General features: G+C 59.6%; 2 protein-coding genes across 11 annotated transcripts in view; both read left to right on the top strand.

Annotated features, from left to right (window-relative positions):
- Positions 1-6,954, top strand: part of CACNA1S (calcium voltage-gated channel subunit alpha1 S) — a 54,127-nt gene extending 47,173 nt beyond the window's left edge. For all 6 annotated transcript variants that reach the window (XM_049833005.1, XM_049833003.1, XM_049833004.1 and 3 more), the window contains 9 exons: positions 465-567; positions 1,707-1,808; positions 1,929-2,053; positions 3,050-3,178; positions 3,887-4,086; positions 4,873-4,937; positions 5,408-5,517; positions 6,085-6,201; positions 6,440-6,954. In XM_049833005.1, the coding sequence (XP_049688962.1) occupies positions 465-567; positions 1,707-1,808; positions 1,929-2,053; positions 3,050-3,178; positions 3,887-4,086; positions 4,873-4,937; positions 5,408-5,517; positions 6,085-6,201; positions 6,440-6,700 (1,212 nt within the window). In that variant the 3' untranslated portion in view covers positions 6,701-6,954. The remainder of the gene's footprint in view (positions 1-464; positions 568-1,706; positions 1,809-1,928; positions 2,054-3,049; positions 3,179-3,886; positions 4,087-4,872; positions 4,938-5,407; positions 5,518-6,084; positions 6,202-6,439) is intronic.
- Positions 6,955-11,069: 4,115 nt separating this feature from the next.
- KIF21B (kinesin family member 21B) overlaps positions 11,070-13,891 on the top strand; it is a 43,792-nt gene continuing 40,970 nt past the window's right edge. For all 5 annotated transcript variants that reach the window (XM_049833011.1, XM_049833010.1, XM_049833013.1 and 2 more), the window contains exon 1: positions 11,070-11,157. In XM_049833011.1, coding sequence (XP_049688968.1) covers positions 11,120-11,157 — 38 coding nt within the window. In that variant the 5' untranslated portion in view covers positions 11,070-11,119. The remainder of the gene's footprint in view (positions 11,158-13,891) is intronic.

Below are 13,891 nucleotides of genomic sequence, written 5' to 3'. Positions count from 1 at the left end.
CCCTGGAGGTATATAAAAGACATGTAGATGTGGTGCTTAAGGCCATGGTTTAGTGGTGGACTTGGCAGTGTTAAGTTTACAGTTGGACTCAATGATCTTAAAGGTCTCTTCCAACCTAAATGACTATGATTCTATGATTTTCTCCCATGGCACCAGTGCCCCGTAGGTTGGGTTATTATTTCCACTGATCTGATCTGGCTCTCCCTGCAGCTTGGTCTGGTTTTGCTGGCTGGTTAGGATGAGTGATGTCACTGCCCCTGGCCCATGTGCTGCCAAGCGGTGGTGCAGAGCCCCGTAGGCCTGGGCAGAGTGGGTAGAGCTGGGAGGGCTCCTTGGCTGGCAGCTCAGTGCCAGCCTCTCCCCAGCCAGCATGGCTGCCCTCCAGCCAGGACAGGCTGTGTGTTTGCGGGGAGCTGCCAGCCTGCTCTGCTGCCTGGGGTCACAGTTGTTGGTATGCTGTGCAGCGTCTGGTGTGCATGAACATGCCCCTGAACAGTGATGGCACCGTCACCTTCAATGCAACCCTCTTTGCGCTGGTGAGGACAGCTCTCAAGATCAAGACAGAAGGTAAGAGATGCTCCTGTCTGCCTCTGTGGCCTGATGGGAGGATGCTCTCCTTGTGCGGCAGGGTGCTGGTTATGCACCATTCCCCCATGCTGTCTGGGGACCTCAGGGCACTTGCCTGTGGGGCTAGACCCTCTGGTGCAACCCTTGGCTTCATACTATTAATTATCTCATTGGACCAGAGACCATGGGCACGTGCATGGGACTGCTCAGGCCAAGCCTGGAGGACATTATTAGTTGCAGGCACATGTGATGCAGCCCTGAAGAATGAACCATTGCCACCCCAGCTGCATAGCTTCACCCTGAACAGCTCAGAAGTGGTTCTGACCCAGTTCCCATCCCTGCCACAATGCAGAGCCACCGGCCTCCCTTCCTGCACTGTTGAGTGTAGTCTGATCTCCCCCTGCCCCTGGCATAGCACCACCTGCTCCAGTTTTGTGTTTTGCCATGTATTTATAAGTTCAGACTGGAATGGAAGGGGATGGATCCTCTTTGAATTTAGCTGTGCTGGGGAGGAGTTGCTTTCACCCCCTTCCTTGCCAGCAGTGTGGTTTCCAAAGCCCTGCTTTGTGAAGATGCCACACCAGTTTGTTTCCATGCCTGTGGGTTAGACAGTATCACACAAGCAGCTCTATGGTTGGACTGGGGCAGCCAGCTCTGGCAGGAGGTGAGGCTGGGCAGTGGTGGGCCACAGGGGCTGGTGTCTTCCAGCAGCATGGCACGAGTGCCTTCCCTCCAGCTGGGGTGGGGAACATGGCCTTGAGCACAGTGCAGGCAGCCCTGGGAGGAGCACAGGAGATCTCAGAGCACGCATGGGGACAGACTGGGATTGCAGGTGAGCAGGAATAGTAAAGCCTGTGAGACCACCAAAAGGGAGGTCAAAATCTGTTGTTGATTGCCAGAACAAAGACAGTGGCACTAATGCTCTACCCATTTGCTAGGTCTGACTCACTCTATAGTTAAAGTCTTTTTGCTAAAATCAAAGCCTTATTCTTACAAAGCTCATTTTTGTTGAGTGGGAAGGCTGGAGAGGAGCTGTCACACCCCAGAGGAGTATGGCCAGGCTTTCACATGCTTTGTCTTCACCTGTGTCCACATTCCCCTGAGAATGAACAGCTCTGTCCTGCTTGCTTTTCTTACAGGTAACTTTGAGCAGGCCAATGAGGAGCTCAGAGCCATTATCAAAAAAATCTGGAAGCGAACAAGTATGAAGCTTTTGGACCAGGTCATCCCACCTATTGGAGGTATGTCACCTGGTGGTACTTCCCAGAGGGGCAGAGTGACCCTGGTTGGGGTCTCAGCTGCTCCAGCAACTCGGGGCCTTGTGATAGGCGGTATCATCATGTTGGTTTCCTCCCCTCCAGATGATGAGGTGACAGTGGGAAAATTCTATGCTACTTTCCTCATCCAAGAGCATTTCAGGAAGTTCATGAAGCGCCAGGAGGAGTATTATGGGTACCGGCCCAAGAAGAACCCTGTGGAGATCCAGGTTGGTAGCATGTGGATGGTGTTGTAGGGGTGACCCTTCCAGGGGGTGGTGGGGAGCTCTGCAGATCAGGGAAGATGCTTCCCACAGCTCAGGAAAGTCCACGGTGACTTAGAGAGACAGAGCTGCAATGACATATAGGGATCCCTGTGCCTCAGGCACACTGCTGAGGGTGACCTTAGTCTCCAGGGTGCAGGTGACTCCGGACAAGGAGATTTTTGACTTTCTGCCCCGCTGACTTCAGCTGCAGAGAGCGCTCAGCAGCTGATGCCTCACTAAGCAGTTTTAAGACCTGGAAACCCCCACCACAGACCAATGTCTGAGCTGAATGCTGTTCATCTAGGCCCTTATCCACCTACTCTTCTCCATTCCAGGGCCTTCTCCCTTTCCTCACCTTAGCAGTGTTGTGGATATTTCTGTGTGCGTGATGCTCTCTGTATCACCTCTCATTGCCTAGTGCAACATCAGATGGAGAGGGGTTGCTGTGCTTGAACTTGAGCAGGACCACTGCAGTCAGAGAAGCCTGCAGAGCACCCCTGAAGGATGCTGTCAGGGTGGGATGGGAGAGGATTTATGTGCCTGGCCAGAGCAGCTGGGATGTCCCCAGCTTCTCCTGACCTTACAGGGAGGAAATCGCTTATAGAGATAAAAGACCAGGCCCCAAAGGTGCAAGGCAAGGAAAAGAGCCAGGGTGCAGATCAGATACCTCCAGATCAGGGACAAAGGCACAGCTACCCCTTGGGCATCACCAGCCAGACCCTTTGTCAGGCTGCCCTTAGCATACCTCCTTGTGGGACAACATTAGCCCAGAAGCTGTTTCAAGAAGCACAGAGCCAGCCAGTTGCAGGGCGACCCATGGCCTGTCCCTGGTAGGAGACCTGGCAGGGCAGCATGGCTTACCAGGTGAGCATGCTTCGTCGTGTTTCCCTCTCCAAAGACCAAAATAAGAGGGGTGGTGGGGCCAGGCCACATCCAGCCATGCCTTCTTGTCCCCACCAGGCTGGGCTGAGGAGCATTGAAGAAGAAGCTGCTCCTGAAATTCATCGGGCCATTTCTGGGGACCTGACTGCTGAGGAGGAGCTGGAAAGAGCAATGGTGGAGGCTGCTATGGAGGAAGGGATATACAGGGTGAGTGTGGCCCTCAGGGCACCCCAGGTGGTGGTGGTCCCACCCAGCCACCATTTCGATGTGTCAGTGGTGGGTCAGCAGCTGGAAGACACTCCACAGAGGTGAGCCTGACCATGAAAGACAAGTGTGGACCAGAAGGATGGATCAGCACTTCTTTCCTCTCCACGAGCATCAGGACATCCTGGTTGAGTCATCCTGGGCAACCTGCTCCCTGCCTCAGTTTACCTTCTGTAAAAGGACCCTGCTCTTGTGCCTGGCAGGAGTGTGCTGAATGTTTACTCAGGGGTTTGCAGGGCCCCATTCACACCTTCTGCCAGGCTAAGGCATTACAGCTTGGGTGTCATCATCACCAGAGCAGGAACAGATTCACTTCCCACTCACTGGGTGTCTTTGAGACAGCCTGGGCAGCTGTGGTATTGCAGGGTTGCAACTCCTGCTGTGTCCAGAGGTGCCACTGGCTCAGGCTATCCCACAGAGGTAGCAGGATTTGTCATGCACTGGCCTGGCTCTCATCCCAGTGCTGCTGCATGACCATTGCCCCTCAGTGCCTCAGTTTCCCCACCTGGGCAGTGAGGCTTTTGAAACCGTGCAGTCTGCAAGGCCCAAGCAGAGAGACCGCTGTTCCCATGGGCATTTCCGCATGTCTCCTCCCATGGGAATGGCTCCAGAGCTCCAGGCCTCCCCTGATGCCCTCCCTGTTGGTTGCAGAGGACAGGTGGCTTGTTTGGCCAGGTCGACAGCTTCCTGGAGCCCAGCAGCCCCCTGCAGCCCCACGTGGCCAGCCAGAGGCCCCTGCAGTTCACAGAGGTGGGCAGTGAGGACCTTGATTCCCCCGTCTTCCTTGATGACTTCCCCCAGGAAGGCAACACCAACGTCAACAACGCCAACAGCAAAGACTGGCTGGAGAGGTAAGGGCTGGTGAGCCTCACATGGGCAGGTGAGGAGGGGCAGAGCTGGGCCGTGCCTGGTGGCTCCCAGCGGGGCTGTGCTGGTGGCTGGCTGCACATCGGTCTTGCCCAGGGGCTCTTCGTGGACGGGTAAGGTCTGGAGAAGTGGCTGAGTTGCAGCAGCGAGGTCCCTGCAGACTGGGGGAGGAATCGAGTGCTGGCTGTGGAACTGGCTCCATGGACACAGGAGCTTTGTGCAGAAATTCAGCCCTTGGGGTGTGAGCCAGGGCCCAGGCAAGGGGACAGGGAGGGCAGACACCCCTTGCTGGTCCCCAGACCCCAGCCTGGCACTCCCAGATATGTCCCCAGAACACACAGGGTAGCTCCAGGGCTGGTGTGTAGCTCTGCATATCAGTGTGTGTGACTCCCTACACACCATTCTTGTCCTTCCCATCACTCCTTTATCTCAGTGCCATGAGGGTTGAGGTGGACAGCAAGGCTCCAGGGATTGCAGGAATGACCCTTCCCCCTTCCCCGCCAGTCTCTGAGTGCCAAGGCCCAGGTAGGGTCCACCAGCACCTGCCTGGGCACAGGTACAAAGACAAGGGTTACCAGTGTAAGAGGATGTACTTAATCCTACTTGTTGGGGTCTCCACCCTGTTCGTCCATCCCAGGTGCCCCTCCTGGTCTGCCCCCCGCAGCTGCATTCCCTAGGGTGGAGAAGGTGGGGAGGGCTGCACCCCTGGGTGGAGCTGATCTCAATGTGTGGTCCCTGCTCGGGCTGACCCACCTGCCTGCCCTTGCCAGGATGGAGTACGAGGATGAGATGCTGACGAAGACAGTGCAAGCAGCACCCAGGCATCCAGAGTGGGGTGAGTCTCAGTGTTGTTCCTCTTCTGGGGGATCTTGACCAGCCCAAGGGCCAGGGAGGGGGAAGGGGCTGATGTTGGCAGGCAGGAGGAGGAGACAGACTCCAACAACTTGGGGTTAGCTGAGAGCCCTGAGCGCAGCAGGACCTGTTTGGGCAGCTCCAAGAGACCCTCCTCCCACCTTCCCACCCTCTGGGGTGATGGAGCATGGAGCTAGTGCCTCAGGCTGGGGGAGGACTGGCCACCTCCGGGCAGCAGGGCCACAAGACCATGTTCGTTTCCATAGCCAGGGACTTCTTCCCAGCCATGAGTGAGGAGCCAGCATGGGGCAGTGGGCAGGTGCTGGGACTTGTTGGTCCTGAACTCCTAAGCCCTTTGGTTTCCCCAGTCTAGTTAACCTGTTCCCAGCTCTGGGTGGCAGTGGTGTCCTTGCTCTTGTGCCCATCTGATGTCCCTACCTTTCCCTCTCCCAGAACGCAACCACCCCTTACCTATGGAGAGGCTGCAACGGAGGCCAAGCAGGAGGCAAGGGTCCACCCCTGGGGGTCATGCATCATCAGCGCTGCACCTTCTCCCCCAGGAGGTAAAGTGGGCAATGTATGTCCAGAGGCAGTGATGCGGGGGACATGGATAAACCTCCCTCCCTCCTGGGAAAGGCTGTTGCAGCCATGCTGGGGAGGAGCCGGTCTCTAGGGCTCCCCACCATGAAGCCGGCTTTCCTGAAGCTTTCCTTTCTGATCAGCTCAGGGAAGGAGCCAGGCCCCCATCTCACTGCTGCTGGAGGCACAGGGTGCTCATCCAAGCTGAGATAGCTTGAAGCAGCATCTCTCTGGCTCCCTGGCTGCCTCCAGAGCCAGGGCAGAAAAAAAGGGGGTATCAGTTTGCTCCCACACTCCCCTGGCTGTCCTTGGCTGTCCACGGTGCCTGTGAGTGCCAGGGCAGGAGGTAAGGGCTGGTTCCCAGCTCTCTCTGCCCACATGGCCCTGCTGGTCCCATTGTGGGTGGTGCCCTGGACCCAGGAGCTCCAGCAGGATGGGACTGTGTGTCCAGGCTGGGGATAGTACCTGCAGCCCCCACATTAATGTGGAAGAAATCTTCCATGGGCATTGCCCAAGCCCAGGCTGCAGCTTTTTTTGCTCCTCTCGCCCAGCTGCCCAGAGAGGATGGCACTGTGACAGGAACGGCGTGCGGTTCAGGATACCAGCAGGGTGAAAGCGGTGACCCAAGCACATTCTCCACCCCAGCCATCACCTTCCTCATTCAGGAGGTAAGGCAAGGGCAGAGGGAAAGGCAGGGCTTCCAGGGAGTGAAAGGGGCTGGCAGTGGTGTCATGCTCATGCTAAGTTGGGAGGTTGGAGGGCAAAGCTTAGCTAAGAGGGTGAGCAGCAGGTATGTGCCAGCACAGAGGGCAGCAGGGAAAAGGAGGCAAGGGTGGGCTGCCTGCAGCAAGGGACAGTTCTACAGACTGAGCACACATTGGGCTGTGACCCCATCCTCTGCTGCAGGCTTTGATCTCCGGGGGCCTTTCAGCTCTGGCCCATGACCCATCCTTCGTAGCAGTGACCAGGGATGAGATGGCGGCCAGCAGCCAGCTGGAGATGAATGAAGTGGAAAAAGCAGCTGTGGAGCTGCTAAAGGGAAGAGAAGCACTGCAGGGTACAAAAACTGGCTCTGCCCCCCAGGACACCTCAGCCACATCACCAGCCAGCTCCCCAGGGCTCAGCGCAGCCCCCTCCCAAAAGACCATCACTGCCACTCGCCTGTGAGCTGCCTGCCGATGCAGCCCAGCAGGCACGGTCCCTTCAGGAGCTTGCAGGGGGGTACTGGAGCAGTGCCACACTGCTCCCCCTCTCTGCCTGGGGTCCTGGTGGGCTCTGTCCAGCTGCAGGAGGATTTTTGGGCCAGGTCTCCAGGATGCTGGTGCAGGACAGGACAATGCTGTGGCAGCAGGGTTTTGCAAGAGCTGGACCGGTCATTAAAGTGTTCCTGCTGTGTGACTCCATGGATCCCCCTGTCCCCTCCTTCCTCTGCTACCCTGCCTGCACAGCCTGTGCCCGTGGCTGCTTGCTGCCAAGCCCAGCCTGTGGAGGGGGCTGCGAATGTGAGACCACATTTAACCAAAGCTGGCAGTGATTCATGTGGCAGCTTCCAGTCCCCATGCTGAGGGAGGTCTGTCTCTGCTCCCAAGTGCTCATGCCTCAACCAGCTATTTTGAGGTGCCAAGCTCTGGGAGTCTCCTGGTATCCCAGCAGCTGGACCCAGCGTCCTGATGTCTCTGCTGGAGCCTATCCCTCCTGCTTGCAGCCAAGCCTGTCCTGTGGGGAGGAGGACAAGTGGCTTGGGCAGATTTACCTTGGGCTTGGGCAGCAGGCAGGCACAGGCTTTGTGCCATAGCAAGGCCTGGGGGCTTCTTGGCTCACTCTCCCAGCTAGGTAAGAAACGGGATGGGGCAGAGGCATGAGAGCATGTCCAGGTTGGTGCAGGAGCCCTGGGTCTAACCAAGAGAAGAGTTGGCCACTGCAGTGCGATTCTGTCACTTCACGTATTTCCAAACAACTGCTCTCAGGCGTGGGCACCCACTGCTCAGCCCAGCCTGTGGGAGGGTCTCTTCTAGCCCACAGACATCTCCACTGCTCTGAGGGGGACAGGCCAGAGGCGGCACAGCCAGAAGAGTGCAGGTAGCACAGTGCTTACTGCATGCCTGTGCCAGCGCTGCCCAGTGCTGTCTGCACACTGTTCACTGCTGCCTGGTATCAAGTAGCAGCTGAGGTTACTCCTCTCTGGGAATGGGTCTGCCAAGGGGTTTCACTTTACATACCTCTGTGCCCCAGGCGGGGTGTGGGTGCCAAGCACTGGGGCAGCCCCATCTCCCCAGGTCATCTCTTTGCTGGGATCTTGTTCCAGAGGGCCCCCAGCGCAGTCAAACGGCAATGGAGGGCTCTTCCTTGCCTAATATATATTAAAATGCAGCAAACTGATGGGTCCCAGGGGAGTTGCTGAATCAATACCACTTGCCTGCTCTCCAGCAGGGCATTTATTTGTTAACTTAATAAAAGGGAAATGGCTGTTGCTGAGCTCCAGCTGCAGCCTGAGCATGTCTTGTACAGGGGACGTGGCAGTGTAGACAGCTTCCCCCCAAGGGGATGCAGGCAATGAGCAGGGATGGTGTAGGGGCAGCTGCTGCATCCCTTTCTCTTGCTTTACTGCCCTGGGGCAGGATGTACACCCCCTTACACACATGCACGTATTCACAAATGCATCTACCTGCTCCTGAAGAAGGGGCACAGGGTAGTTGCCAATGAGGTTCTGGGATCTGCTGTGCTGGGGGAGTGTCAAGTATGTGGTTCATTAGTTACAAGATGAATGATGATGGTTTCCTGGTCCCTTTAGTGAGGTGCCAGACTGAATGTGCCACTTTCCAAGGCAGGTAGGTGCTCACCAGGGACTCCAAACATGAAGGGTAACACTATGGTGGGGACATACTGCCGTGATGGGGCAGTGCCTCTGCACCCTGTCCTGAGGTCTGAGGCTGCACAGGGGCTGATTTGCCCCAAACTAGCATCTGGGGGGTCTTTCTTGTGTTGACTTCTAGCTGAATTGGGGGACAGATCTGGCTTGTGACATGGCTGGCACAAGGGTGGGAGTAGGAAGATAGGGCCGGCAACACCACAGCACGGTCACTGTCCCTCTCTGCTTGAAGCTTTGGTGGGCAAGGGTCCAGCCACAGAAAAAAACGGCAGCTCAGGGTGGGAAGTCCCCCTGACCTGGGTGTCCTTGCAAACATGGCACCCAGGGACAAAGGAAGAGAAACACCAGCTCCTCACATCCTTGCAGGACAACAGACAGGCCATATCCTGCTCATCCCCATGATGCTGTACCAGCATGAGGTGACCTGAAACTTGCCCATCCCAGCAGATGACAAGCCAGCTCCCCCAGGGTACAGAGCCCCATGTACATGTCATGTGGCCCTGGTACCTTTGGAGCCTCAGGAGGAGCACGAGCAGTTGGGGTGAAGGGATGGTGCTGTTGAGATGAAGGCATCCAGACCCCAGAGCAGAGGGCAGATGCTGTGCTCTGTGCTGGGCATAGCTCTGTCTTCATTGCCAGTCAGTCACCACTGCTGCCATGTCTTGGCTGTCCCAGAGCAACTCTCCCAGGACACAGCCTGGGCTCCTCAAAGTAAACCTCAGCATGCCTCAGTTTCCCCTCACAATCCATTGCTGTTCACCCTGACAGCAACACCAACCTGCAGAGCTGGGGTTCCCCTGTAGGTCCCACACCTGCTTCAGGCTGGGAGATGCTTTTTCCTGCTGAGCCGGAGGCTCCCTGTGTCCCTGGGCAGCACAGGCTCTGCCCGCACAGGGCAGCATGTCCATCTAGCATCAGCCCCAGCAATGTGAAGGCAACTGATGGGGAAGGCAGGAGAGGAATCCTTCAGCTCCTCGGTGCCTGCCTGTCACCAGTCCTGCTCCCTGATGGGCCCTGGATGTGTCCCCCTTGTTAGCCTCCCAACAGCGGCTCGTAGGATGAAGCCAATCGACCTGTGGGCACTGTCCTCTGCTGTATGGCTGGCTAGCTTGCTGCTTGGCCCCCACAGCCACACAGTACGGACTGGGAGTGCTGGAGAGCTGTGTTGGTACCTGGGCGCTGTCCTGTCATGTCCATGCCATCAGCCTCACCCCCTGTCCTCTTGGGATGGGCTCTTGCCACGGCCCTGGGCAACCCACAGGGTCGCCAGCCCCCAGTCCCAGTGGCTCTGGCAGGAGGACCCAGCTCACCACTGCCCTGCACTGGCTCCTGCTGCTCAATGGTGTCATCCCCTGACACTGCAGAGCTCTAGGGTGGGACCAGGTGAAGCCATGGAGGTGTTTGGGTGATGCCAACCATGTGGGAAGGAAAGTCCTGGAGGTGATTGTTCACCTCCATCCTCCTCCCAGCACTGCCACTCACAGGGGCAGGGACCTGCAGGGTCCCAGTCTCTGTCCCCTGTCCCAAACCAAGTCACTGCACTCCAGAGCAGGCTGGAAATATCATTTATTGGCACTCTGGGGCAGGAGGGTTTGGGCTGGGGACCACACAGGGCTTAACACCTTTGCAGGGACTTGTTTCCCTCCTCTGTGCCAGGCATAACACGGCCTCCTCAGTGGTGGGTGGCAGGGGACGGTATTTGGAGTGACTGCTGTGCTCAGCACCCGTGCCTCCGCCTGTGTGCACACCCAGCAGCATCTGCACCCTCGCCTACAAAGAGTGGTCTCGTGCAGGCTGTACAGCCCGGGACAGCCGGGACAGCCCGGTACACCCGCGTTCAGCCGCGCGCAGGCGGGAGCGGGGCCGCTGGCCCGGCAGGGGGCAGCAGGGACCGACGGGAGAGGGTCGGCGGGGGGAGGGAGAGTGTATGAGAGAGTGTGTGTGTGTAAAAGAGAGTGTGTGCAGGGGGGCTGTATGGGGTTCCCACACCACGGTTCTGTGCCTGTGTCTCTGTGTGTGTATGTATATGTGTGAGCGAGAGCGTGTCTGTGTGAGAGTGTGTGTCTGTGTGTATGATAGCGTGTGTGTATGTAGGGGGTCTGCAGGGCACGCACACAACAGCTCTGTGCGTGTCTCTGTGTGTGTGCGTATGTGTCTCTGTGTGTCTGCGTGTGTGTGCGTATGTGTCTCTGTGTGTCTGTGTGTCTGCGTGTGTGTGCACATTGTGTGTAAGAGTGTCTCTGTGTGTATGTGTGTGTGTGTCTGTGTCTCTGTGTGTCTATGTGTGTGCGTGTGTCTGTGTGTGTATGCGTTTCTGTATGTGTCTGTGTGTGAGTGTGTGTATGAGCGCATGTGTATCTGTGTGTCTGTGTGTGCGAATGTCTTTGTGTCTCTGTCTGTGTGTAGTGTGTCTCTGTGTATGTGTGTGTCTGTGTGCGTGAGAATGTCTCTGTGTGTCTGCGTGCGTGTGTCGGGGACGCGCGGGGCGCGCCCCCGGCCGCTCTCGGTCTCGGTGGTTGCGGGTCCGCGCCCGCCCCTTTCCCGCGGTTCCGCCTGCCGGCACTGCGGCTGCGGGGGCGTGTCTCCGCCGCCCCGCCCGGCACCTGGGGCCGCCCGTCTCCGCCCCCTCCCGCCCCGCCCCCCGCTGCCTCCCGCCGCCTCCCGCCGCCCGCGGATGCTCTCGGCAGCGGCGGCCGCGGTGCCCGGGCGGCGGGGGCATGGCGGCCCCGGACAGTTGTGTCAAGGTGGCCGTAAGGTAAGTTGGCGGGGGGCGCAGGGAGCTCGGTGCGCCCGGGGGCCTGATGCCTACCGGCGGGCTGGGGGCCGCAGCTGCGTGTGCGCGGCGGCGTGGGGGGGGAAAGCTTGCGGGCGCCCGGCTCGGTGCTGCCCATCCCCGGGGCAGAGAGTCCCCCCCGAATCAGGTTTTGCCCCCAGCCCCGCCGCCGCCGCTGGTATCCTCCCCACCCGCCCACTCCGCATCGTTTCGGGGCTGCGCCCCCCCACCCCAGCGGCTTCCCCGCTGCCCAGCCCCGCGATGCCCACCTCCCCTCCCCTGCGGCCGGGGGGGGTGGGGTGTCGCGGGGGCGAGACTGGGAACCCCCGGCCCCTTCACCTGGAGGGCTGGCTGTCGCCCAGCCTTTGCCGCTCGGCAGCTCCTGGCTGACCCCCCGGTGGTGTCAGGCAAGGCAAGATGCCGGGGTGTGGGGAGGGGTCCCTGCCTGCTTCCCCCCCCCACCCCACCCCGCTAGGTGGTAGGGAACGTATGCGGCATCTTGGTGTCCTTTGTGCTGACTCCGGGCTGGGAACAATGCGCCTTCCAGATCGTGCACCTCAATAAAGGAGCTGCCGGCGGCATCTAATTCCTGCGGGGGCTCAGGGGGGGCTGCGGGAGCTCGAGGGGCGCTGGGCTGGGCGGCAGCCGGCGGGGCAGACCCGGCATCGTCCACAGAGCCCCGCGGGGGTGGGCGAAAGCGGGGGGGCTCTTTGTTAGCGCCGTGCCAGCCTGGGTGTATTCTGTGCACAGCCGCTGGGGTCCCGCAGACCGGCCTCGGTTCGCTTCTCTCTGCCCCGAGAGGAAGAAGGAGCCCCCAGAGGGAAGGGGGGGTACGGCCCCCGCCGAAGCCGGCGGGAGAGGCAGGGCGGGACCCTGCCCGGCTGTCGCGGCCGGAGCTGCCGTCCCGCGGGGCAGCGGCGTGGGGAAGGGACCGGGCGTGCGGCTTCCCCCCACTCGCCCCGTGCCTGCGCCGGGTCAGCCCGTCTCTGCCGGAGAGGCGTGAGGCCGGCCCGGCCCTCGGCGCCCCGAGCTCCCGGGCATGGTGTCGGAGTGGACCTGGGCGGGAGGAGGATCGGGTCCCCGTGGGGACACGGCTCGGCAGGCCCAGCCCCACGCGGTTCCACCGACCTCACCGTCTGGCTGCGCCTGCTGTGTCTCCCACCGTGGGGCTGTGGGGTCACCCTGGGGAGGGCAGGGCATGCCGTGTTCCCCTGCCTGCACCCCTGAGGGCACGAGGCGGGTTGGGGTGCTGATGGCAGTCTGGAGGGGGGCTGCGTTAGTCCTCGGAGGAGGATTCGTGGAGGGCACTGCTCTGACCGGTCCCTGCTTGCCTGGGCAGAGAGAGAGCACAAAAGATGCTGGGTGCAGCATCGGTGATAGAGGGAGAGACGATGGGTGTGGGGCTGTATGCGCTGCTGCATGTGTGCCTGTCTGTGTGCGTGTGCATGCGTGTGTGCACCAGGACACCTCCCAGTGCTGTCTGCCCGTCCAGTCTTCCTGTCTTGGAAGCAGGTGGTGGTGATTTTCTGCCTTGCTCCATTCAAGAGGCTGAGAATCGGGGCCAGGCTGTGGTTTTAAAGGATGGGGTTGTTGCAGGGGAGGTGACGTGACGGCATCCTCCTTGTGCGGGTGCTGCTGGGGTGCCTGTGCAGGGGCAGGGCTGAGCTGTGCCAAAGCAGGGGTGGCCGTGCCAGGACACTGACCTGGGAACCGAGTGATGCCGGTGGCTGTGGGTGGAGATTTCCTGCTGGCCGGACTCTTCCCGTCCTCCATCCTGCATTTCTCTTGAGATGAAGCCTTTTAACAAAGGCCCAGCTCAAGGCCGGGGTCCCTTTTACCCAGGAGATGGAGTGGGTGCTGCTGGGGCTGGCAGCTGTGGAGTCATTTCTGTGGGGCTCTTCCTACCTAATCCCTTTGGCCCCTGCCAGCGATGGGGTCGAGGACTGTCCGGTGCACAGGGAGGGGGATCACAACCGGGAGGTGACTTGAAGATGCAGCATTGCAGTGGGGCTGGGATGTCCATGGCGAGGATCCGGGGAGGGGGGTGAGGTCCAGCTCTCTCCCACCCCCTCCTTGAGGGAGCAAGCCAGCATCTCACTTGGTGCAGCCAGTGGGAGCCGGGCAGCTGGGGCAATGCAGTGGCAAAGGTGAACCAGCAGGACAAAGGAGGAGGGCTGGAATCAAGGAGGCTGTGAGACAAAGCATGCAGGTCACAGCGCCTTGTGGGAAGGTGGCTCCTGAGCCTGGGCTGAGTGTGCAAGGGCCGAGCCGCTTCCCCTGCGGACCACCTGGCTTTTCTGCCAAAGCAGCCCCGGGGGACTGGTGATGGGACCCCTCCTGCCGTGGGCTGGGAGGAGAGTGAGGTTTTCATTTGTGAGTACTCGTGACACCCCACTGGTGGAGCAGCCAGGCTGTGGGAGTCTCCAAGACCCCCCACCCTCCAAGCAAACCTGCCCCCAAATCCCACCTCCCTTGGCCATCAGAGCACGGAGGAGGTTGAATCCCTCTAGGGTACAGCAGGACACGGATCAAAGCTCCCCTTTTGTCCCTTTATAATAACATGAATGTGCCAGCTGTGTCACTTCTTCCCGGTCTCTGTGTCTGTGCTGCTGGTGGGAGCAAGGTGGGACCTGGGGAAGGGCTGGGGACACTGGGAAGTGATGGAGGCTTTGGAGGAAGGTGCCATGTGCTGTTGGGGTTGAATGGTGGGGTGATG

The sequence above is a fragment of the Accipiter gentilis genome, chromosome 29, assembly GCF_929443795.1.
Source record: "Accipiter gentilis chromosome 29, bAccGen1.1, whole genome shotgun sequence".
NCBI classification, from domain to species: Eukaryota; Metazoa; Chordata; class Aves; order Accipitriformes; family Accipitridae; genus Astur; species Astur gentilis.
This window is presented reverse-complemented; position numbering and strand designations above follow the sequence as displayed.